General features: G+C 42.1%; 1 protein-coding gene across 3 annotated transcripts in view; it reads left to right on the top strand.

Annotated features, from left to right (window-relative positions):
• Nucleotides 1-450: 450 nt before the first annotated feature.
• The window catches only part of nsmfb (NMDA receptor synaptonuclear signaling and neuronal migration factor b), a 54,592-nt gene continuing 28,246 nt past the window's right edge, over nucleotides 451-26,796 (top strand). The window contains exons 1-6 of one of the 3 annotated variants that reach the window (XM_037778732.1): nucleotides 451-882; nucleotides 14,499-14,560; nucleotides 15,822-16,580; nucleotides 16,823-16,895; nucleotides 18,968-18,973; nucleotides 21,964-22,032. In XM_037778732.1, the coding sequence (XP_037634660.1) occupies nucleotides 812-882; nucleotides 14,499-14,560; nucleotides 15,822-16,580; nucleotides 16,823-16,895; nucleotides 18,968-18,973; nucleotides 21,964-22,032 (1,040 nt within the window). In that variant the 5' untranslated portion in view covers nucleotides 451-811. The remainder of the gene's footprint in view (nucleotides 883-14,498; nucleotides 14,561-15,821; nucleotides 16,581-16,822; nucleotides 16,896-18,967; nucleotides 18,974-21,963; nucleotides 22,033-26,796) is intronic. The other 2 variants (XM_037778735.1, XM_037778733.1) reach the window with 2 other exon arrangements.

The following is a 26,796-nucleotide window of genomic DNA, read 5'->3' as shown; positions in this document are numbered from 1 at the left end:
TCAACATCTATTTGATGGATTGCCATAAACATAAGTAGAGACATATGTGTGGTCCTGATGTCAGTGATCTCCATCTACTTGATTGATCTGTACCAAATTTTCACTCCCAATAAAAAACTAGTCTACTATAAAGATAATAATAAGCGTAATTGTAAGGGAAAAAAAACATGTTGATCATAAACTGGGCTTTGATGTCATGAAAATCTATATAACTAATTATAACTTTAAAGTAAAATATTAGCTGTTAGTTTATTTATTAGGCCCACAGTGCCCACTTGAATGACATGTTTTTGTTTTTGTTAGATAAGTGATGTTAAGCTGCAAGATTACTTCTGGACTCAAGTGTCCACACCTCCTCTTCTATCCAATATACACCTAGAATGAGCTGCCATTTATCATCCCCCCTGCTAATAATGCCCAGGCCGTGCAGGAGACACGTCTTCCTTTTATGGTCTCAGTTTCCTTCCTGGAAGCTTCAGTTGGATGAGGAGAGGAGGAGGAGAGAGGAGAGAAGAGGAGGAGAGAAGAGGAGAGCGCACCACCACTCTCCATCGTCCATCCTCCAGCAGCGCTGCTGCGCTCAGCCTGTCTCTCCTGTCTGGAACATTGAGGTTTTTTTTATCAAAAGAAATGATAGCCTTATTATAAACATGAAATAATCATACTCGGTACTCGTTGGATAACCGACGGATGTTTTTTTTTTTTATATTTCCCCGCGTGGTGTTTCTCCTCTCTTGTTTTGTTTCGGTCGCCGGTCAGTCTGTGGAAGGAATGGTCCGCGTTTTGTCTCCTGGGTCGTTTCCACTTCAGCATGGGAACTGCGGTGTCCAAAAGGAAGAATCTGAGGAGTGATGCGATATCTTCCGTAGCCGCAAAAGTCAGGTGAGTGTTTGGGTAACGTGGTCGCTCTGAAGGCGCACGGAGGAGCAGAAGAGTCCACCGTCTCCAAAACTACCAGAGTCCATATATCCAAGAGGATTTTAGACAGTCGAGTGTGAAAGTAGCCCACCAAAGAAGTTACAATTAGCTTCCACTTAACAATAAATTCATAAATTTAGATATTATTCTCACATGGAGTAAATCAATGTTTGGTTGCACAGCTCCTTCTGAACTTTCTCTAACGCTCCTTTTTCTCTCATGAATCTTCCCCAAATGTACAAACCACCTTCTTGATGTTGAAGCAGGTTTTACACCTTTCATTTCTCTCAAAGCAAACATTGTCATAAGATCTCTCTCTCTATATATATATATATATATATATTTTTGTGTGATTAATATGTATGTATGGGCATTTTTATGACACTTTTTAGACCTAATGATTCATTATCTACAGATTAATCCATAGTTGAAATAATCATTACAGCCTTAGACATCAGTGTTACTTAAAGTACCAGTAGGCAGTATATTTTTGGCTTCATTGGGCAAAAATTCCATAATAACCTTTCAGCATATTGTAATTCAAGTGTTCTGAGAGATAACTAGACTTCTGCACCTCCTCATGGCTCTGTTTTCAGGCTTTAAAAAATCTAATTTCAGAGAAAGAGAGCGTTCCTATTGGCTGTGCTCCGGTTATGTGAATCGGAACTTGGCGTTCCTTCAACAGATTTCACAATGGCGGCCTCGTCACAAACTTTTACAGCTAAACAGTACACTACACAATGATTCTGAAAACATTTGAGAGGAGAAATAGGCATTAACGTAACATAATATTGATTTATATTTGATCAGCGCTGCCTAGTTTGACCGTTTGGTCGGAGTTTGGTCGAGTGATTGACAGCCGGCTCTCATAGACAGCAGATGGATGGCAGACCTCAGATCAGCTCTTACTGCTTGTTTTCTTCCGGTCTGTGAAATCTTGCAGATGCCGTTAGGAGCACCTGAGGACACAGAGGCACATGATTTTTTTCAGGTTACCTGTCTCATGTACTGCTGTCACGAGTTAGCGACCGTTTTATAAAAATAACTTCTTTTGAATCATATTTGCTCCGATCTCGCCTGCTTCAGCTTTAATTATGTTTTGCTATTAGTTTAGGGCTATACACACCTTTTAAAAAAATGATGCTTGTGTTAAATGTATCATATTTCTCATTTATATTTGATATTTAGTTATTGTATATAAATGGCCAGACCTATACATTTAAAATGCTCTGAGCTCTCTATATAATTATGACTTGAGGAAAAGCTCTGTCCTGTAGTTGCATGCTGTTCAGTAGGTAGATGCAACCAGAGGGTGTATTTCCTTTTGCCTTAGTGACATGACCATCTACAAACTTCCAGCTAGACTCACTGGACTTTGACTAATTCTAATGACATTTAACTCTGAATGTATGAGTCATGCCATGAAAGGTCTTTGTGTCTCGGGTGTCAGATCAGTGTGTACTCGGTCCGGAGGCTGCGGTATGACTAATGTTCTGTGGTAGGAGATGCGGTCTGAGTCGCCCACCAGCTGACCTCAGATCGCAGACGATTGAAGCACTTCTGCTCTCAGTCATGTGTGTATACACCCACCTTATGATCCTGTGCACAGCTACTCTCCAGTAAAACACACGCATATGCTATAAAGCACACAGTGTATGACCTTTCCATCTAGGCTACTTACACAGTCACCCCACACCCCCCATTCTCCAACTCCATTTGTCTCTGTCTTCCTTTTTGCTGTTTATCTGTTTATCACCTCGCTCTCCGCCTCGCTCGCTTTTGTCACACCTCACGCTTAACTCTCCATAAATCGCGCCGATCGCCGCCAGCAGCACCCCGGACACGCATGCCGACCGCTGCCGAGGCGACTGACTGTGTGCTTGTATACGCATTTCCCGCTCTATCAGCGATCGTGAGCCACACTCCAGTAGACAAGAAGTTTAATGACTCTCAGCGAACAATATAGCACTTCCCCTGAATCCCAGGTGCTCCGTTTCTGAGCAGAGCCAGGATTATAGTGGTGTCTCCAACCTGCTGATGATCTGAGTTTATCGGTTGTGCGGTGAATGAGCAGAGTTTCACCTCTCTCTAATCCAATCCCACGTCTTTGTATTTGGGTAAATGTGAATAGAAATGCAGTGGAGGGATTATACTGGAAGTAAGCGTGTTTAATGGGATCCTCTTCTCCCAGCACCCCCTTTTTGACCCTTAGGCCTATACCTCACACAGCTGTCCTTTTAAAGTCTCACTTCGTTCACTTGAAAATACTAAGCACTTTGTAATATACGCATTGTATGCATTGGTCAGGTTTGATTAACACTCCGACGAGCGCTTCGGTTAAAGCGTGCTGATGTCTTAAAAACCTATAAAGCAGATTATGGGTTTGCATCCAAAGTGAATTAGTGTGCGGGAAAATGATTTGAAAACTGCATTTTCCCCTCCAAAAGATTAATGTTTTTATGTCCATGACCTGACAAAAGGAAGAGCGTCCCAGCTAGATCCATTTTAAAGACTAAAAAAGTGGATCCTTTTGTTCCTGATGAGGTAAAAAAATACATCCCAGAACCAGCTCCACACTGTGTTTTTGGTCTACAGGGAGAGTGGTGGAGAGAGAGAGATAAAGAGACAATAATGATGCAAAACGGTGAAATGCAAACTAAACCTTGCGAAGACATACACACCAGAGGACAACTGCCCAGACTCACTACCAACGCTCCCCTATGTGACGTCATCGGACGCAGTGTGAAAAACAATAAGCTTTTTGTTCCTGGTGTTGCTCAAAAACGTGTACTTTTCCTCTGAATTTCGGCTGGATGAAATCATGAAATCATATATTTACTTTTCAAATCATAATCACCACGAAACCTAAAATATAAACTCAGAACTAAAATTCAAATGATTTAAACTTGTTTGTCCAGATGAAAACGTGGTGTCAGTTTGGTCAGTGGTAAGTGTGTGTGTGTTAGCCTTGTTCTATTGTTTCTCACTCTTTGCTTTTCTTTGGCAAACCTGAGTGTACTGTGCAGAGTTTACCCACAACACCTTGCAAGATTTCAGGGTATTCATCAAGATATTCAGATTAGGAATGTTGACAACATGTGATGTTGTGTTAGCATTTGGAAATTGGTCAGAAATCTGGCGTGAACCAGGCCGACCTTGCTGTTGTGTGTCATTGCTCTCTTTTTTGCCATTAACCTGAAATTCAACATGGAATTCATTATTTTCAAGTACAGTCAGGCCATCCAGCTATTTTACATTTTTTATTTGCTGGCAGAGCTCGGGTTGATCAAGAGAATCAAGTGAAGCGTCTCAGTGCATCGAAATGGGATGAGAAGAAGGACGATGCCAAAATAAATCTGCTTTTAAAAATGGGCTGATTTGAAGTAGATTGTGTCTTTTTCCTTTTGGTCCATTGTGATGCTAATGCAGGGCTGCAGACTAAACTTTTTACATTTACTTTTTACACACACACACACACCCTTCACACACTTCTGAAATTAATCCGGCGCCTCCAGTCAGGTTTAGGCATCTTATCGGGGAAACCGGGGAGACATGGTGCAGCAGTTACCTCCACTTATGATGTTGGTTTGGGGACAGGTGTAACGAACACTGCAGCATTTTTCTTGACAAATTAGCAATTAATAGTTCTTCATTATGAATTAGCGGTATGTTTTATGATTGTGACGTCGCTCGAGGAGGAGAAGGGCGCGGTTTCATACATGCACACACACACACAGACCCGCTAAATGTCAGGCGCACCGGTGTGACCAATGAAAATGTTTTAGTCGCACACTTGACAGATTTGTTCGCACTCTGGAGCCCCGTAATGTATGAACAGTGTCGACACCGGTTCTGGTTTAATACACCGAGAGGATTGTGAAAAGGTTAAAAAGGTTGATGAAAGTCTTTTACCGTGCACTTAATTGTGTGCTTAATGTCTCCGTTTTTTAAGGGAAGTTGGGGGGAAAATGAGTTTTCTTTTATGCGCTGTGCCTGAAGCACTTAGTGCTGGCCCACCTGCCTCCCTGTCCCGTTTATGACAAATCTTTTGAGAACAAACAGCACACACGGAAAAAAAAAACACACGATAGCAAAGATTACGAGCACCTCAGAGCTACCGTCGCCTTTAATATTTCAAGAATGTTTGAGTCACTTTCCGAAGGAATTGCTCAGCACAACAGTTTTCAGGTGTTAATAGATTCCACTTCAGTGAAAATGTGATTTCATGGCCTCTTTCCCACAAGATTGTGAGACCAGCTCCAGGACTCTGTCCTCATCACTGCACAGATTAGCTCCAGCCACGGTCCAGTGTGGCTATTAGCTATAAAACATCTGGGTCCCCTCTCTAAAACATAAACCTGTCACAACCACAATTATGGAAAACCATCACTGAGACTTTGAAGACCAAATACGACACGATATTTCTAAGCCAACAGTGCTGATAGATGATATTTAGTATCCTTAATGATGTTATGGTGAGTTGGCTTTATTACAGCACATCTGTATTATTTGATGCAGTGAAGAGAAACTTAATTGATGAGAGAGAGAGAGTTGTTGACACAACAACACTACTTGGTTAGGCTTAGGGAAACATCAAGGTTTGGGTTGTTACGTAAAAATAAGTAAATTTGTTACACAACTAGTGTTATTTATACGACGACGTATTAAGGCCATTGTAGGTTAAATAAAAAAAATAGTACAGGGAAGGAGGGGGGAAATATTCTGAGATTAAAATCATAAATTTATGAGAAAAAAAACTTGGATATTCTCTGAGATTATAAATTCATACATTTGCAAGAAAAAAAAATCAGAAATTTGTGAGATTATAAAGTCGTACATTTTGCGGGAAAAAACTCAGAAAATGGTACAGTACAAAACCATAATAAAAAATATGTATAGTATTTTTGTTGAGTGCAAAATATATTACTCTATATATTGTATATATCGGTTGATTTTTATCTGTGCTGAAATAAATAGACACATGCCTTTGTGTCTTCAAAGATAAATGTTGTTTGTCTCTATTTTCCTGTAGCTTCTATACTATTATTATTTATGTTCATGAAAGAAAACATTGAGAACAAATACATGTTTGTATTTTCTTGTAAATTTATGACTTTATAATCTCGCAAATTTGGGAGTTTCCTCTCATAAATGTGCCACTTTAATCTCAGAGAATATCAACGTTTTTTTTCCCGGAAATTTATTTTTTTAATCTCTGAATTTTTTACTTGGAACATTACCCCCCTTCCCCAGCTCTTTAATTTTTTTTTTTAACTACAATGGCCCTATTACGCCGTCGTATATTTAAGTACGCCAGTTACATAACAAAACTAAGGTAAAATAAGTAAACATTGACTTGGTTTCACGCAGGATACCAACAGCAGTCTCCTGGGTGAAAGTCCTCCGTTTGTTTATTTGATTCATCCATCTTCACATCCCACCCGACTTTCTCTCTCTTAAAACTACAGCTAATAATGACGCGGTTGGGTTTACTACATTGGAGTTTGCTGAAAGCCAGATGCATTCCATACGGACGCTAAAGGGTGCCACCGGGTGTCGGTATCAGACACAGAGGGGCACTGACCAATCAGTGGTTTTTGATGAGTTGGGAGTGAAGCCGGGTTGGCAGAACACAATGGGGTCGAGGTCTGGACTTTGGAAAGACCATTCCAAAAGCTTAATTTGATCTTTATGCAGCCATTCTCAAACCACTTCAATATGTGTTTAGTGTCATCGTCCTGTTTGAACGCCCCAAATGCAATCCAGTATTTATCTGTCCAACTGATGGTTTCATGTTGTTATCTTTCTTCTTCATTATTATATCCCATTTTCTGCAATGCAGCACAGCAGAACAGCCTCAGAGCATGACACCACCACCATCGTGCTTGACAGTAGGTACAGTGTTCTCAGGGTTGAGTGCCTCGTTTATTTTTCTCTGGTGTGCTTAGTGTAGTGTAATCTTCATAAGCAGCTGTTCAAATGGCACAACTTTTTAATTATTTTTATGGCCATTTCATTCCTTTTATTTGATAGTTGACATGGAAATGAGGGGAGAGAGGGATGGGAAAGGACACACAACAAAGTTGGATCCAGCTGGATGCGAAACGGGGACGTTGCAGTTCCTGGTCGGCGCCCTATGGTCCCTCCCCTATAGACCCCCAGGGTGTCCTGGTTTTCTGGTTTCACTAGAAGTAGCTTTGTTGGGCGGGTGAAAATTAAAATGAATCAACAAGAAAAAAACAATGCAGTTTTCTTCCTGGATACATCTCATGGAGTCTACTTGAAAACTACTGTTGTCTAGTAAATTTCTGGTGTTACTCAGCCTGGTGAAGACAAGTTTTCCGCCTGCTGTCCCTCCAGCTCCTCAGTGGGTTGTGCTATTGACAGGACAGTTCCTCCTGAGGACAGTGATGCTTGGAATGGCAGTTTTAACAGGAACCACAATCTGCACCCAATCTGTCTTTTAGTTGCCTATAACCATAACCATATTGTGTAGTTGTCATGCACAGATATTGTAGAAATAAAGACTTTTTGGCAGTTAACATTAAAAACATTTTCACCCAACTTTAATCTGGGTTTTCAGAATCGTCCAACATCACCAATCCTGTCTGGCAAAAGGGTTGGGTCAAATATTTTTTAAATTTTCCACAAGATTTATGTTTTCATCAAGGTAGACACATCATTCCGGAGTATAGTACCCTTTGGCCATAACAGCACCCTAAAACTCCCCATTGAAACCAGATTGACAGCTGTTTTAGGTGAGGCATTTAGTTTACATTTCAGGTTTTCCAGACTGGCGATTAAAATCCTCCCTCCATCTGGCATCAAAATAATATTAAAAACCTGCGCATTTTCAGGGAAAAAATCCTCCAAAATATCCGAGATGCTTTGTAAAGTGTCATTAAGTCATCTGCTGACCTTCAGTGATGACCAGAAGGAATTGCCACATCAATAAAGCTCGCCCTGATCTTAACCTCTTATTGACATTGTAATTATAGTCACAAATTTATCACAAGAAAGGACTACTCTAGTTAAATAGAGCAGAGGTCAAATAATATACATAATATACAATACACAATAAAGCTCTTACACAGTGCCCCTTTAATAAAAGCCAACATCAGCCCAACAGACGGGTCTCAGCCTATCTGAACAGGAGGCTTTACATATGTGTCTTTCCCTCCAGCAACTATTGATGAAACCACTTACAGCCTCTTGGGAGATATGGGCAATTCCCTGACTCATGGCCTTTGTTGTCAGTGGAGTGTAGCGGAGCAAGTGTCTCTTAATGAAGTCATCAGCCTTTGACTATAGCCAACCTTCCCAGTGTGTGTTGTGCAGAGATAGGCAGTGAAAGGACAGATGGGGACACAGACAGATAACAGTGGACACAGGTCAGACTGCTGCTGTATAAATCTTAAGTCAATTTTATTTATATAGGCCAATAGGGGCTTTACAAACTGCACGGCATACGGCACCCTGTGTTCTTATACCCACCATTCAGTTTAAGAATGTAAATTGACATATAACCATATAATTCAAGCAGTTGAATAGTTAGTTGAAGACTTGAGCTGCCTTCAGATGAGATTTACTCTTTGCTCAACGTGACGTAGGGTACAGAGGATAACGCAGACACTTGTAGAGGCAAAGCGCAGCAGAGTTATACTTCTTCAAGAAGTGTCACGTACAGCTGTTATCTCATTGGTTGCGCTTTGAAAGGTCAGCGGTGTGCCGAGCCAAGAGTCGCGCTTCCGCCTATAGCTCCACGGCTCTCCCCGTAGGAAAACAATGGCACAGCCAGCGCAGAGCGGTTTTAGCACTGATCATGAGTGGGAGTGGCTTTAGAGGTGAAAGCAGTTGAAATGCCAGTTGAGGAGTAAGAAATGAATGCAATAATAGATGCAGTTTAAATTTCACTTGAAGACAAAGAACCAGAGATAGATGTTGGGTGATATGTAAGCAGTGAAAGAAGTTAAAATGTCAGTAGTTGTCTCTCTTTTTTGCAGATTTTGAGACAAAGTTAGCAAACTTTAACACATTACAACTGTGAAACCATTTAATTTTCAGTATTTATTGTTTTTATTGAGCCATTTCATGTCCTTCAAGTCATAGTAGTATTTATAATACAAAAATAAACACAGGGCTGCGGTTATTTTCCTCACGAATATTTTTTGGTCCAAGAACCTCAATGACCAGAGGAAGAATATAGTTTCTCAATGATGCAACTTAAAGGGGACAAATACTGCTCATTTTGAGGTTCCTACTTGTATTTTGGGTTTCTACTAGAACATGTTTACATGCTTTAATGTTAAAAAAAACACATCATTTTTCTCAGTGTCTGTCTGAATACACCTGTATTCACCCTCTGTCTGAAACGCTTCGTTTTAGTGCCTGTCTCTTTAAGCCATTGTCCCCAAAAACGCCCAGTCTGCTCTGATTGGCTTAATATTGGGTTATATTCTAATGAGCTTGCATGTGACATAGGAAGGGGAGCCAAATGTGATGGGTTCTGAGATTGCATGTTTTCCGATCTAGGCAGCCCACAAAAAAACTGACTGGGTTGTCTTATTTCACAGTTGGTGGGTTGGTAGGCGCTCCAGATACCCAGATGTATGTGCACAAGCACTGAAAAAGTGAGCTTTCCATGACATGTCCCATTTAAGATCTATGGCTTCTAGACAAGTGAGATGTAACATATGATTCAGTGCAATGTTTTTAATATGCACAGATGTCTTTAATTTTGGTTTTGGTTCTTCCTATATAACACTCACCTTCTCCTTGTTTTAATCTTTACCTTCTGTCCACCAATTCCTTTTCTTCTCCTCTCCCACTCCACTTTACTGCTTTATCTTTTTTCCTCTTTACATTTACTTTTTGTTCAACAGTCCAGAGGACAATAACTATGTAGGATATAATGATTCCCTGTTAATGATAGAAGCAGATAGGTGAGCAGTAAGATGGCCGGCAGTCCTCCCATTGATCTGACTAATTATGGTCTGATCACCACCCAGAGAGCGGATGGAACATGGAGGGCACAGCAGGGTCGGAACAAACCGCCTCCATCAGCTGGAGCTGGTTGTGGAGGCTGCACTCATCTTAGAGCCTGTCACAGTGAAACATGCAGTCACAGACTAAATGATGACACAGCCTCGCTTTTAAGAAAAAAAAGCTGCGTTATCGCTTACTGCAGTTTACTGCTTACATGATACATTCGGGCTGATATTGTCTTTTTTTGGGATATCAGTGCAATCTGGTATGATTGATGTTTCTGCCTGAATGCAGCTACAGAAAAACAGTCTAGAAAACCTATAATTTGGCTTTCTCGACACATTTCGGTTCCATATTCACCTACTGAATAATGTTTTATAAGTCATTGTGTATTTGTGCAGCTGTGTGCCCCGAGGTTTAAGAGCACAGAGCAGTCACAGGGTGGGCGAAAGGCCCTGATCCTTGTTCCTTGAAATGTGTGAACCACAGTACATCACACATAGCTATAGGTTAAGTTGCAGTTAGAGATGCCCTGATTGATGCCCACGTTTTTGCTGCCGATACGATTGCCGACGTCGATGAGCCATATCGGCCGATACAGATTGTTTTTTTGTCGTTTAGTTTTGTTATAGCAGCTGGTATACAAGGCTCCAGACTAACTTTTTCCACCACTGTCCTGATAAATGATTTCAACCGTCCTGAAGTCATTGTTACCATGATGTGTTCAAATGAAATCTTGTAAAATGTAGTTTTTTTGGTGAGAAACTTGAATAAATCCAGTTGTTTGAAGGAGGTGTTTTCACAGTAATATAAGATAGATGATAGAGAGGCATTAGTAGTTTTAATTAGGTATTATAAGCTGCTAACGTTAGTGTTCGGAAGTTAAACAGGTCATAATTCCTTCTGTAATATCTATGTTATACTGCTGTGAAAACACCTTCAAACAACTGTATTTATTAGTTTTACAAGATTACATTTGAACAAATCATGATAAAGTTACAATAATATATTTTTTCTATTGTTTGCTATTGATAACAGCACAACTTTGCGGGTCAAAGTTCACCAGAGTTGTATTTTTTTCTTTTTTTAAAGTTGACACAGATTTACTTTGTGATGAAATCCACTAATTGCAGCGATTGCATTGGAATGATATGAATTCTTGGGGAAATTTTGCGATTTTGAATGCTGGTGTGAACAGGTCTTAACCTTAAAGGAATACTTCACCCTTAAAATTGCCATTTGTTTATCAATTACTCACCGTGTGTTACCTTAAATTCTTGAAAAAAAAAAAAGTTTTTCTTTGTGGGTGAAGTATTCCTTTAAAGAAGTCACAAGAGAGTTTGCATCAGTAATACATTATGCATAATATTTCACTGTATGACTTTAACTATAAAGGACAATGTAGTGTAGATGTTGCACAACCACTTATTTACTTGTGGTCCAATCTTCAAAATGCCAACCAAGATACACGTATACAAGCGTACTTGAGGCAACCATGTATTCACAGAATACTTGGCATATATTGTCTGTACACAGTAAATGCACTGGACACATAGACAAAAGCAAAAGCACTTAGTCAAACTAGCAGAGGACGCCTTTATTCTTGTGTCTGTACAACTGAGGCTCCTCCAGCACCATCGTGCCATTAGACGTGAATGTGTCCCCAGGCATCTATACCGTGCATCATCGCTATGTGCCTCATATATACAGTCATCCCACTCCTTCACACATAGAGAGAAGGAAGGAGGAGGAGAAGTCATAGCATATGACATCATCTAGTTTCTGGATCATAAATCTTCACTCTGCCCTTCCACTCCTTATTCAATACACTTTCCTTACTTATTATACCTCCCTTCTTCATCCCACCTCCCACTCCTTCCTTATACTTTCTATTTTGGTTTTATAAAGACATCTCCCTGATGTCACCGTGTCTCTTCTCCTCCCTCCTCCCCCTCCTCATGTCACATGGCTGAAAACATGAAGTAGGTTAAAAACTTGGCTGCGCCGGGGCCACGGCAAGACGAGGCACCGCCGGACCTCCGGAGCTCAGCAGAGTTCAACTGTGATGTATAATTCATGTGTTGAAACTCTCCGACACACAACTGCACAGATGTTTTGTGCTGATGCTTATCAGAGAATCACTTTGGCCTGAGGAGCATGTCGAGCCTTCGCTGTGGCTGTGGAGAAAACTCCTCAAGAGCCGGAGGGAAAATGAATATGTGTGTGTGTACAGTATGTAAATTGTAAATGGACTTGCATTTATACATGACCTTTCTAGTCTTCCGACCACTCAAAGCGCTTTACACTACATGTCAGCATTCACCCATTCACACACCCATTCATACACTGATGGCAGAGGCTACCATGCAAGGTGCCAACCTGCCGACCAGGATCTAATCTAAATACTCATTCACACACCGATGGCTCAGCCTTCAGGAGCAATTTGGGTATCAGTGTGTTGCCCAAGGACACTTTGTACTGTAATGTTGACTGGAGCAGCCTTTGCTGTTAGCTAACCAGGATTATGCTGTTCATAAGGAGCAGATATTACACTGGTGATAAACCTATTGTGGCAACAACTGAAGATGCAGAAACGGTGTTAAAGTGCTGTGTTTCTCCTTCGAGGCCTGGTCATACCAGCATGGCAAACAAATTCATTCCAATGGAATCTCTGCTCTTAGTAAATTCTCACAAATTTTCACATTGAGATCAACTCGGGTAAACTTTACGCTGTTGACCAACAGCAAGCCGTTTTGACCATGCTGTGATCACCGCTGTGCCGCCATGTACAGTGAAATCGCAAGATGAGACTTTTTCCATCATCAGCGGTGCAGTAAAATTGCATGATGAGTCATTTTCCATAAGCTCTATATAGGTTCAGTCCGTGTTTGCTCGGTATACCGCAGCGCTTTGTCCTCTTCAAACTGTGACATGTTTTTGACATCTCTTGTTCTTTCATCATAGGATACGGAATTATTGAAAGTCAAGCAGATAGATCAGAGATGATTTCATTTTCAGCTCCCTTCTCCTCCTCCTCCTCTCCCATCATCCATGCGGGGGGGAGGGGACTTTTCATGGGAAGCATCGCTGCTTTTGCTTCTGCACGTGCCGCCTAATATTTAATTACTTAGAGTGTCGTAGCAGGCAGGCATAGAGGCTACAGCAACAACACAGCAATTCCATTTCACCGCAGCCCCCCTGAGATTCAGCCCTGCGTGCATACAAAAAAGCGTGTTGTGCGTGTCTATGTGTGTAGCCTACTTTTTTCTGCACGCTGCTCCACATTGTGGCACACTCTGGAGTCTGTCTGTGTATCTGTGTGTGTACAGATGGCAGGAATACCAGGTCGGAGTGAGTGGGAGGAGAGTGATTACAGGCCTATAGGTGTGTGTGTGTGTGTGTGTGTCTGTGGCCTATATCTTTTATGACGTGTGTTATTAGTATGTGGGTGTTTCAACGGGAGACATCTGTATCTGACTACAAAACAAAATATTACACTAACTGAACAATGTTAGTGTAATAACTACTGAACAATGGAGAGTCTGGATATTATTATTCAAAGATAAGCTGAACTGAGTGCTCCTCAGTTTCTGTGTAAGGAAATATAAACTACAGTATAATGATACTGCATCTATTGTGAGTCATTTTCCACTTTTCAAAAGAGGATAAAACTGTTTTGCCCTGTATAGTCTACAAACTAGAGCTGTCCTGAATACCATTTTCTGGGCTGCGAAGCCTCAGTGAGAAATATTCGAAGGTATTCAAAGCTTCGCGGTATTACTTGTGGCTTTAGAAGGCTAATCGCAGTTATTCGAGGCTGTTCTTTCTTTTAGAGGTGGAACATGACTGAACCGCTGTTGCCTTTTTGTTTATGCATCTCTGGGATGGCTTTAGCATTACAGGATACAGGGATGGTCCTAGACCAGTGCAGAGTACAGGACATTCCATTTTGTGTCCACCAACGCTGAAAATGAATGTACTCGTGGTTGCGTAAGTTGCTTTGGACAAAACATCCATTAAATCTCTTGTGTTTTAATCCAAAAGGGTCATTTTGATGTTTCACAAATCCGGTGATATCTGGCTAAAGCCTGACAGCAACATGAGGAGAGAACTATCTGAGGAGCATTGAATGGAAGAGTTATCTCATTATGTTTTATGTATATAGAGAGACAGTCTGCCACATAGATTTTCTACACAACCCGCCAGTTCCTGCCAATATAACATGTTTACGCGCCTGCATTTATTTCCTGGCTTTATGGCTTGGCACATGCAATGTCACAGTCCCCTATGGGGCCTATCTAGCTGTGCAGGAGAGGCAAGCTGTAGCTTCCAAGCTGTCTCCCAGTGCTCCAGTCACTATATAAGAACACACTGTTACAGAGTATGAGCTGAGGACACTCTTACAGAATGTGTTGGTGGTGTAATCTCCTTGACTGGTATAGCATGTATTGACCCATGAAGAGGCCTCGCAGATAAAGACAGACTGTTTATGTGGAGAGAATCTGGACTCTTTGTGAGACACTTCTCTTGTTTGACAAGAGCAGTTGTGCAGGAGGGCTCAGGGTTAACTGCTGCACTTTGTTTTGTCTCTACAGAGCAGCCAGAGCATTTGGAGAATATCTGTCCAATACCAATCCAGAGAACCGCAACGGAGCAGGTAGGTGAAACAGGTGAAAATCATCATCTAGCACCCAACACTGAACATCAACAAGGAACACCAAAACCACCAACGACTACAGTCACATTCTAGTAGCAAATTTTTGCCCATTTCTCCAGTTTGATGCAGTAGTATATATTATCAAAAAATCAGGCTTGGCTGGAGGAAAAACTTCAAATATGCTGAAATCGATAGTGTTACAGTATATACAGTATATAATATATAACATATACTGTATATAATATATACGTATAGTGTTATATGTTATAGTGTATAGTGTAATGTTATTAGGGTAAGTATGGCCTCTGACTGAGCCGGCTTTGCACTCGGTGGTTCACGTTTCCGCAGTCTTGGAAAGGAAGGAGTGAGTGGAGGGTTACTCAGTTGGTTGCATTCTGCAACCACACCTTAGATGCCACCAAATCCTGCCTACTGTTCCTTTAAAAAAAAGAACCCTACCCAAAATAATAAGCTTGCAATCAAACTACATAAAATGCCACTGAAACATACCTCACTAGAATTACCGCCTTGCGGTTGTATGCCTCCGACAACCGGTCATCCCTTTATCCTTTATCCTCTTTATCATCATTTTATCCTATTAGACATTTGTGTGACATTGTCATAATAAGCATATGAATTCTTGGCCAAAAACGTGTTTTGTGATTGCAAAGTGATCTTGACCTTTGACCACTCAAATCTAGTCAGTTCATCCTTGACTTCAAATGGAGTTTTGTGCCAAATTAAAAAAAAAAATAGAAAGTATTAATCTTATATGATCTAAACAGAGCTTTCTGCTCAGTTATATCAGTTTCACTCTGCAACAAGCGTGTCCCATACTTGTTTATCCACAGCACAGATAGCATGAAAAAACACTTTGTTACAAGCCTGCAGCACTCTGTGAGAAGGAGCATCTATTGTCCATGACCCTACAGGACGAAGGGACTGTTGTTTTTGCCAAAGCCCCCTCATGTACTGAAACCAGCTCATCCATTTCCAAATCTTTCATCGTTCCTCACCTGCTCTTTATTATCACTCAGTCACCTCTCCTCTCTGCTTTCCCTTCTCATCCTCCCGAAAGCTTTGCTGGCTCGCAAATGTTTACCACTCTGCTGCCAAAGCTATGAATCTGACAGCGCAATGATCTCTCTTCATTTACCTTCCAGGTGTTTTTCTGTATAAATTACAGACATGACATCTATCTGTCACTTTGTTTGCTTACTTCTCTCCATCTTCTAACTTTTTCTTTCCCCTCTATCTCCAGATCATTTATTGTCTGACACCTTCCCCAGCCAGGACTGCGACTCTCCAGACGTCAGACGTTTGCATAACAACAATCTGACACCACACATCCACTGCTTACCCATAGCTAAACCCAACCAGCCCAGCCAATCCAAACCCAGTGCTCATACACAGTCTCAGCCTCAGGTCAACACCATCCAGGCTCAAGCACCTTCGTGCCCTTCCAAACGTCGACTCTCTGCTGAGCGCAGCCTCTCCACGGAGGAGCCGCCGGGTGCCAAAGGCCCAGAGCAGAGCGTGGCGGTGAAGCCGGCCAGGGTGTACACGATCACAAGGGAAGGCGGGATGACCCTTGGGGGCCGTGGCAGCGAGGAGAGCCTGGAGCTGGAGGTGCTGAAGGGCTCCAGGGAGCAGGCACCTGCCTCAGTCAGCCACAACCCGTCCTGCACCAGCCAGCCGTCAGCCACAGCCGCTCGCGGTGGCCATCACCGTAGTAGCCATCACCGCAGCAACCATCACCATGCCCACCAACATCACGGTGGCCAGCAGTCGTCATCGCAGCCGCTGCAGAGCTCAGGGAGCGCCAACAACATCCGTGACTGGGGGATGAGGAGAGGGACGTCGCGGGATGACTATACCCCAGACTGCGTGACCTGCATTCGGGCTCCGTGTCAAAGCCAGCGCTCCCTGGACCTCGATACCTCAACGCAGGATGGAGGGAAGCCACGCAAGAAACTGGAGAGGATGTACAGCGAGGACCGAGTGTCTACTGATGACAGGGGTAAAGAAATACAGTTACAATACATACAGTTTGTAAAGTAATAGGTGTAAAAATATAATAACGATACCTACCCTAAATGTGAATAAAACAGTAAAACGAGTTGTATTTCACCCATTCACCCTCAGATGTTTCACTTCACACTCTCTTTGTCATCACGATCCTCCTCCGCTAATTGTAAGGCCCGTGTTTGAACACTCAACTCAACTGATACCACGCCTTGCTTTTGTTTCCTGTGTTTGCAGAGGACAATCCTAATAGCTGGTTCCCCAAAGAGAATATGTTCAGCTTTCAGACAGCCACCACCACCATGCAGGCGTGAGTATGGCATGGAAATCCGGCTTCCCTCCCACTCTGTACATCACTTCTGTGTCTCACTGCACCACCGCCGTGTTGGCAGGATATGGCTCAGCCTTTTTCCTTCCAAGACACGCTGCTCAAATGTAGCGTTCTACTACAAAATCTTAATGAGCATTCACACATTTCTCACTTGTTGGTTTCACCAGTATATGAAGCCAGCATAACTTGTTATTAGTCCAATTCTGTTTCTCACCTTTTGTGTTCGCCTCTGAGCTATGGAATTAATTGGCTGCTCATACTGAAATTATTTTTTAACCAAACTAAAGTTAAAGTTTTCATTTGATTAAGTATACTCGCAAGGCTAGTTAATTAACTAGTTAACTGCTAACACTTTGCTAGCACTAGTCAGTCCCAAAAGCTCCCTGAGCTTCTCTCCATTTTCTCTGTAGGCCTACTGGGCTGTTTACTCCCCCTGGCACTTTGTTCCCAGCATTGTACGTTATTTGATTCCATAAATAGGTTTAATAAGGGGGCGGGGGGGGGGGGGGGGCGACATGTGCGGTCTGCCCAGCTATGTCAATAAAGCACAGAGAAGCTCTGATTACAACACACACACAGAAAGAGAGACTTCATTCTCTGCTCAGGTAGACATTACCCCTCTATATCTTTACATAGACAATAGTTGTTGATGAGATATTAATGCTCTGAATATCAAACCGGGAACCTTTAAAGTCATAAATTTACAAAAAAAAAAAAAAAAAATGCGAGAGGGCAAGCTCCACACAAAGCACCGGAACAAAAAAACTGACACATCTCCGTCAGAATGATAATTATGCATTTTGCATGTCTAGTGTGATAGTCTGCAGATTATGTAGCCTATAGATAAGATATATTTTAATTAATTACAATTTAGATTATTAAGAGACAAGACTGCTAAAAGAATGTGGTCATATGTGGTCCAGACCGCCTCAGAATGTGGTCTGAAAGATCCGATCTCAGATGTGTCCTCAATGCGTGTTGAGTGCGTTCACACCTGTACTTAGAGCTGTCCACTTGTGATCCGATCACTGAGGACGTATGTTAATACCAGGTCTGAACAGGGCCTATGTCCGTTTTTCAAAATAAGGTGTTAACAACTTAAACTTTATCTCAGCCGTCACATACATACAGGTACATACATGAAATCTGACCTCTGCATTTAATCCACCATAAGCATTAAAAGCAGAAGACTGCTGTAAAGCACCGGGGAACAACTTGGTTTTCAGTGCCTCGCTCAAAGACACTTAGACATGCAGATAGTTGGAGCCGGGGATTGAACCACCAACTTTTTGAGTAATAGACGACCCCCTCGGCCCCCTGAGCAGCCCTCCCCCTGATCCTAACCCCCTAACAAGTGTCTGTTGGTCATACTTACACATACACACACATACACACACTCTCCTCATGACTAGTTAATTATCACCTATCACCCAGATCTTATAATTATGAACCTCAAACAGACAAAGCTCACCCACTGTGATCTTTTCCTCGTCTCTCCCACGCTCCATCTTCTCTCCCCATATGTCAGCGTCTCTCCTCCCTTTTTTTCCATCTGTTCCCATGTGCCCGTGTCCCTATAGGGGTCAGACTGACATATGGGCCTGGCACTGGCCTTTGATTACAAATTAATTATTTCACGTCTAGTATGTCGGGTTTGTTGCAGTTTCATTAATTACCCATTTGCTGTTGAATTGATCAAACTGTTTGTCTATTGTCAGTCCGTAATCTGAGCTCTTTTAGTGAGACATTTTGATCAGATCAGGTAGATATGAGCATCATCATCATCTGTCGTGTACATTTCCTCACTTCCTTTCACCATTGATGTCCAATTTGTACGTCCTAATTAGACTGACAAGGATTCTGTCCTTGCTCACTGATATTTTGAGTTTATAGTCGGGCCTTTCCCACTCAAGGTGAGTTTTTTTTTTTTTTTTTGTGCAACATGTATGTGAGTGGAATATTTGACTGCCCCTGTTGCTGACTTCTCTTTCATTTTGTCCTCTCTTCTCCCTCTCCTCTCGATGTGGCGGCTTTCCATACCACGACTGTAGAATATCGTGAGTAACTCTTTCAACTGCCCCCCCACTGTTCTTCCTTGTTGCTCTTCCTTTTTTTCCTCACTCTGTCAGTTAGGTACCGTAACATGTCCTGAACCCTTCTCCTCATGTGGCTTTGTGCTATTCAGTTTGCTGTGTTCCTTAACCCCTTCGAACCTCAGTGTCTGCTGGGCTGGGTGTTTGAAGTTATAGATTCAGTCAACAGTCAACCCAAGTGCAGGGAAGTAAGTACTCTACCACAGGATATGAAATGAGAATCAGCGATACTGAATTCACTGATTGCACAGGAATAATAAGTCATCAAGTTAAAGTAAGTGTTGCACCTCGTCTGAATAGTGACAGTTGCTTAATTGAAGTGTCTTTCATCTATTTCATTTACCCGGAAATAACAGTGATGACTTACACACACTTAATGTCTGCCCTGAAGCTGTTAGCTTATGCAACCATTCATGAAAAGCATATTTGTCAAGCCGATGAATAGGACATGTAACAATAAGTATTTATATATCTAACATTAGTGTTGCATTCGGTATTATAAAAGAGAGGAGTCCATCAAAATAGACACACACATAATCAGATTATCCCTAAATAGGTCTGAACAATTAATTATTTTAAAGTCAAGCAAATTTCAAATCATAAGAGCTGTGATAAAATTAAGGCCAGAATTTTAGTTTAAAACACCATTAACTACCATTATCACCAGAATATGAAGAGGTTACAGTGTTGACGTTATGTCAAAGACATCTATGTATTGTCTTGCAGAAATATCTACTGAAATGAGCATTCTAACCAGCTAGCCCCGGCCCGTCCTGTCTTGTAATACCACTTGTTCCTCTGAGAGTTGATAGTGAGTCACTGTAGCGTCCGGTCTGTCCTCAGTCCAACATGAGAGGACCAAGAAGTAGAGCTGCCCCGAGGGCTTGTCAATCACGTTGAAGGTACAGGGTTTGTGTACGTTTTGGTTCATTTATCGGATTAAATTCAAAGTGGTACAGCCAAGAAAACTCTTATTTTCGTTTCGTCCTCCCCGCCAACGGTAGACTTCTTCGCTGGGAGGAGGAGGACGGGCAGCTGCTACGGGAGACGGACCTTCAGTTAGCAGTTAGCTCGAATTCAGCCAGTGCATACCCCAGCATCGGGGGTCTGATCCCGGCGGACCGCCCTGACTCCCCGCCGGATCACCAAACTTTCTGTTGCTGACGTTACACAGGTTACCAGCCACGCCCGCTCTCCTCCTGGCGAAGTAGTTTCCTGGTGGCAGGGAGGACGAAACAAAAACACTTGTTATTTTCTCGTTACTGCCACTTCGGATTTAATCAAATATACAAATTTTCAAAGCGTTCACCGCCCATAAAGTCCCCGGTTAGTGTCACAGTAAAGTAAAGGCCGACGATACACGTGGAGATTATAAAATGGCGGTGTTATTTCGACCGGCTCTCAGAGTTTCACTAGTTTAGTTGAATTTGTGTGTTCTTGTCCTGCTGTTAGTTAGTAGTTAGAAGTTTTTTTTTAGATTGTATGGACCTATTAGTAGAGGTGAAATGCTGCTCCCTATTTCTTATGAGCATGTGGCCAGACATTACACATTGCACCTTTAATACGATGTAGACCACCAAATAAATCCAGTTTATCTTACTGGGAATGCTTTACATGCTAGTATAGCTAGTATATCAGTAGGTACAACTTTAATTTAAAGTTATTACATAGTTCTGTATAGAAAATGGAAGTACTTCAACATCACAAAAGCATTCCCATATGAAATCTGGGACATATTATCACCATAAACAAACAGTGTTATTGGAGAAACATTTACCAGCCTTGTAATGTAGTTATTTATTTTTTTGAACCACTTGGTTGAATTTGGCGGGAAATCTGCTGGATTGCTTTATGGTACAAAAGAGGAAGAGGGCTCTCAGCTTTCATAGTTTGTGGTGATGGCAGATGGTGGAAGGATGGAGTCACAGGCTGAAGGAAGAGTCACTTCCAACATGTTCATCTTTTTTCAGGGAGAGGGAATAGAAAGTGAAAAAATATTGTAATGGCAGTGCAAGACGCAGAGCTATGAAGGCTTCTGGATAATAAGCACTGTACACACTCCAGTGACTTCAGCCCATTGTTTGTCATTCCACAGCTCATCAGCTGTCTGTCTGTTTGTCAGTCAAAACCGAGCTGCAGGACATGACTTCATTTTCTGACATACGTTGTCACAGATGATTCTCATTATGTCTGACATCCTGTCAGAGCCATTACTGTCCCCTCTGGGAAAGGCACACCCACGCTGACCAACTTTCACACTGGCAGAATGAGAGATAATGGACACCAAGACAGGCACACACACAGAATTAATGATTTAAAAATAATTTTAAAACTCAAATATGACTTTCAGTTAGTAGTGCTAGGAACTGGTTGGCTGATACTGGTGACTTGATAATATAGTTAACTCACATTGGATGGGCAGGATGGGTTTCCTGGCAACTCCTCAGTGTCTCTTCTTGTAGATCCCTATCTTGCATTGTGGTCCTAGTGTGCGTGTGTTTGTGTGTGTGTGTGTTTGTGTGTGTGTTCTTCTTGAGGACAGCCACATGTCCTCTGCCTCTGGTGGATAAACATCCCTGTGCTGCTTACTCTAACCACTCAGCAAAACTAACCCCCACTAACCCGTATAGACACCTTCAACCCCTTAAATGTTGCCCCAGCCACCCTAACTGGTACGTTATTTATTTATGCCCGAACCCAACTAGACCCAAAGGGCTTAAATCTGGTTAATTTCTCTCAACTTTGTGGCATGTCAGTCAGCTCAAAATCAAACGTGTATGGACTACAGTATAAACGATTTCTGAGCTAAATCAGATAAGTTCTGTGAAGGTTTTATTTACCCCTTGGGTCAGTTTGGGTTCCGACAAAAATTCTTTGGTGTTCGGTCAGGCGCAGCTAAAACAACATTTTATTCCCCCACAAATCCACTTAACGCTTCTTCGACGTCCTGGCAGGGCTTTCCGCGGCATTGCTGAGAAAAAGAGGCGGAAAAGAGAGCAGGAGGAAGCCACCATGATTGAGAGGTACCGTGTCCTGGCTTGTCCTGTCCCGTCCTGTGTGGTGGTGAACCGGCCTCTGTTACAGTTGCCCCTATATGACATAGCAAAGAAACACCCCTCTTGATTAATGGACACCCCTCTCTTCTTAATGGACCACTTGGCTCATGTTTCACCTCATCTCTCTGTGTACTGTACATTTTCAAATAGTGACTGGGGCTCAAATTCTGAGAGTTCAAGGCCTACTTGCTTTTGTTCGATCTCTGTTATGCTACTGTCAACGAAAGTCAACACTTACAGCACAGATGTTTCACAATAAAAGCATTCCAGCGGCTAATAATCCCTCATGTCGCTGGTAGGCTTTTATTTTGAAACATCTGCAGCAAATATTGGATTTCATTGGCTGTAATTTAACATAGCTCAACATCTGACGCTGTTGTTGTGTACTGATGGAACTAGTGCTGTAGAAATCACATTATGCTGAATTTAGGTAATTCCAGTTTTTTTTTACCTGAACTTGATGAGGGACCAGCCTTCATTTTTTTGTGCTGACTTGGCTATTACTTGGATAACAGCTTTTAACTGAGAATTTGTGTGGCCTATACTGTACATACGCCATTGTACTGTACCATGACCACGGGAAATACTCATTTCTGACTGGCTGGCAGGTGTTCTTCAAATGGTGAACAGCAACAGGCAGGTGAGTACAGTACGTAGAGATAAGGTTGTGAATGTATTGTGAATACAAGTGAAACATTTTCCAGGCAGTTTTATAAGGTTTTGGACAATTTGACTCATTTCGAAGTGGGTAATCCTACTACCAAAAATTAACACTAATAATAAAAGCAATAGTCACCATTATAAATTTAAACATTGTAATCTGTCTACATATTCAAAATCTGTAGCATTATTAGCGGTTTCCTTATTGGAAGTCCTGTGTTTGCTTGACCCATCCATCCACCCCGACCTCCTGCCTTCACAGACTTTGTCGCTCATTTATTACGGTCGTCTTCTTGTATTCGTATCGGTCATTGTATCAACCATGTGTATAGATGATATCAGCCTTCTGAACCTACTAGTAGGTGTAGTAGGCCCCTACTAACCCTTATCTATGAACCGCTGCTGACGCCCATTCAATCTGCTGATACCATTCAAAGCAGGCATTCATTTAAGTTTTTGCTAAAATCAACACTTGGCTTCTTGTAGTAACACTGCTTTACTCTAGGTGTGATGGTGCTAATTGAAAGGTGCCTCCTTCAGCACAATCCACTGTTACCACCATTCCACTTTTAGTTAATTGGTTTGTAACGCCTGCTTACAGCCAGCAATGGCATACAAAAACATTTTACAACCATCACCACTGCCTACAGCAGGCAAGAGAAAGACTTTTGAAAAGGAAATTTGGTAAAAGGTAAGTGAAATGATGTTGAGTTAAAGGCTGATTTCTTTCATCAAGTCTGCTGTCAGCTCTAGCAGTATGCCCCGTTCCACTGCGACCACAGTTACTCTGCTTTTACACAGGAAAGAAAACATTCCTTGCACTCTTGTCCTCAAATGCTGTTATGGGCCATCACCATCCTCGTAAGAGTGTTCTGCTGCAGGTTTAAACAGTGTTATTCACTGAACACTGAGGTGTAAAAGCGGGATCAATCAATACAGGGCCGTAGCTCACTGTTCTGCGGCTGGCACTCTGAGTGAACCAATCAATCAATATTTGGCAATCAACTTCACATCCACCACGGCTGAGACATGCCATTTGTTGTTTGAGCCCGTGTGTGTGTGTGTGTGTGTGTTTGTGTGTACAGGGCTGTGTCACATACTTTCAGAATGCAATGCTTTTAATAGAAAGGTACATCTCAGTTTGTTTCCCAAATCGAATTCTGCATGTTTGAATAAGCAAGATTTATTTTTGCAAACGTTTTGAAAAGTCACAGCCGGATTAAGAGGGTTGGGGTGAGACAGTTGCAGACACATGCATTTTCATACACACACACACACACTGGCATGAATTTGACTCGGTAGTGTTGATGCGCGGGTGTTAGTGATTTTAAAAGCGGTTGTCACTCAGTATGAAAATACAATGCCGGCTGACTGATGGATCCCCCTCTCCTCTGACTCATCCCTCTATTTTAGGCTCTGCCTTCACAACTCCTGCAATCAACACTGACATGTCAACATTGTGGCTCCGATCTGCGCTCTCCATACAAAATAGCTTGAGATTCCAAAAAAAGAGAGTTCATGTGGGATGGTGTGTGCTTTGCATTTTTGCTATGACACTTTGATGAACCATGCTGCCGTTTGGTTCGGGGTTTCTCTAAAATATCAGGTTGATATTGGCTTCTTATCAATGAGACTAAGGCCTTTAGCTTGACGGTGATGTCATTTGGTGTTACGGAGTGGCACAAACAACAGTGACTCTATGGGAAAGGCTAGCAATAACTGACTACAGATGGGTCTTATTAAAAATAATGAGCTGTGGGGTTTATGGAACAGCCATATCAGTCGTCACGAACCTCATCACGGTTTCACACAGCTTTGTTTCACTACATTTCTTTAGGTCACCACAGAGCTCCATTAGCCTGTACCACTCATGTTTAATTGGGACCAGTATCATCTTCATAACCAGGAAAAAATGTCTTCTACTACATCAGATTAGCATTTCAAATGTTTTGTATTTTGACCTGATGAATGACTTCAATAGTTTGTGGATTAGCAAGATTGTCATTGTTTCCTTGTCTGTCCATCAACTGGCATATTAAAAAAATACAGGCTTTCCCACACAGCTGTGCACTGTCAGTACCAGATGTTTCAACTAAAAGAGCACCGACATTCAGTTTAAAAGTTAAATATCAGTTTTAGCACTGTCCTTGCTGTTTGTGTTTGACTTTCACTGGATATTTGCACAGTTAGCTACCTGACATGCTTAAAAATGTACTTGGGTCTATTGGTCCAAGCCTGGTCCCTATTATAAATAGCTCCCTGAAATCTGGTGTCCCAGCTTATTTTAAACTTGCAGTTGTTCAGCCTCTCCTGAAAAAAAAACTAACCTCGTTCCATCCCTTCCCAAAAACTATAGGACCATGTCTAAGCTTCCTTTTATCTCCAAATTGTAGAGGAAGTTGTTGCCAAACAGCTCACTGCTTGACGGCACATAACAAGATAAATTCCAATCTGGTTTCCGTCAGAAGCATTCCGCTGAAACAGTTCTTCTCAGAGTCTCCAGTGACATTATGATGTCTTGTGATGTGACTGAATGCTCTGTTGTGCTGGATTTAGCGCAGCCTTTGATACGGTAGATAACAGCATCCTGACTGAAAGGCTAAGGCAGTGGATGGGTGTCTCTGAGAGCCCTAGACTGGTTCTCCTTATATCTCTGGGATAGGAGTTTTTCTGTGTCGGGTCTCTATATGTCTGAAACTATTATACTACTATATTATCATAGTCCTGTTACACTGAGGATATTCAGCTGTACAGTATGTCTCTTTTAAGCCAGATGAGACTGACAAACTGACTGCTTTGCACAATTGTCTGACTGTCATTAAGGACTGGATGGGTAACAACTTTTTTCAGCTAAACACCAAGCCGTAGTGGCCAAACGGCGGTACTACAACTTCTGTGTCTGTCACTTGAGACCATTGGGCCCGAAAATACTTTTTCCCATAGACTTACATTGGGAAAGAGACGTCTGTAACTCAGCAGATAATCTGTTTTGAGGTGAATCAACTTCCCAGTATGAACACTCCTATTGTCCTTATTTAAATCATTATGTCCTAAAAGTTGTAAAATGCACTAATAGCTGAATCCAGAGTTATTTCCCTTGCTCCGTTCATGTGAATGAGACCGGCTGGAGCGAGGACTGGGAGGAGGAGTTAGAAAGCCGTGACGACAGCATGACGGCTGTGATCCCATGATCGAGCCATGCGACAGAGCGGACACTACTGCGCCTGCTCCATGGGCCCAATGGATGCGGAAGATCGCCGGAAGATCCGGGTACTTTTCCATCAGGATGTCGAGCCATTTTGGCTTCATGCGCCACTGAGCAACTCTCATAGGAATGAATGGGGCCCTGCCTCCAACGCTGTATCCGGTTCTTCTAATACATCCATGCTAAACACAGATAAGACTGAGAACCTCATCATTGCTTCAGACAGTATAGCTTCTGAGCTCCAAGGTTGCTCAGTGAATTGGGTCCCTTTCTTCAGCTGCACAGACCAATCTTATAAGCCTGCGTTCATGTCAATCGTACATATTTCTTCCATTTAAGTATATAAACCTAGAACTGAATTGAATAGATCAGCCCTATTGTCACTGATACCCGATCCGGCTATTTGAGTCAGTATCTGCCCGATGATATCCGATATATCGGTATCGGTGCGTCCTTACTGCATGGTCAGGCACCTGAGCACATCTCTGACCGGCTCCATCCTTATATCACTAGTATCAGCCTTTGTGTCGCCTTGTGCTGTCTTATTGTGTGATTTTTTAAGGTCTGTTGTTGCTTATGTTTTATTGTTTGTTTCTTATACTGTTTTATGGTCTTATTTTTATTCTTGTGAAGCACTTTGTGAGCTTGTTCTATGAAAGGCTCTATACTAAATCAACTTTACTTTCTGACTGACGTGGCAGGGACAGACTGAATAAAGTACACTCTGTTCAGTCGACTTCCTTGGCTTCTCCTCTCATGGCCGTCTGTTCCTCTTGTAGATGTGACTGTCAGAATCTCTATGAGATAGCCAGAGTCAGCTGCCACCTGGAGTCATGACAGTCACGTTATCTGAGACTGGTTGGCAT

This window comes from Sebastes umbrosus, chromosome 8, assembly GCF_015220745.1.
Source record: "Sebastes umbrosus isolate fSebUmb1 chromosome 8, fSebUmb1.pri, whole genome shotgun sequence".
In the NCBI taxonomy this organism is placed as follows: domain Eukaryota; kingdom Metazoa; phylum Chordata; class Actinopteri; order Perciformes; family Sebastidae; genus Sebastes; species Sebastes umbrosus.
Note: the sequence above shows the minus strand (reverse complement) of the source record. Positions and strands in the feature narration are given on the sequence as shown.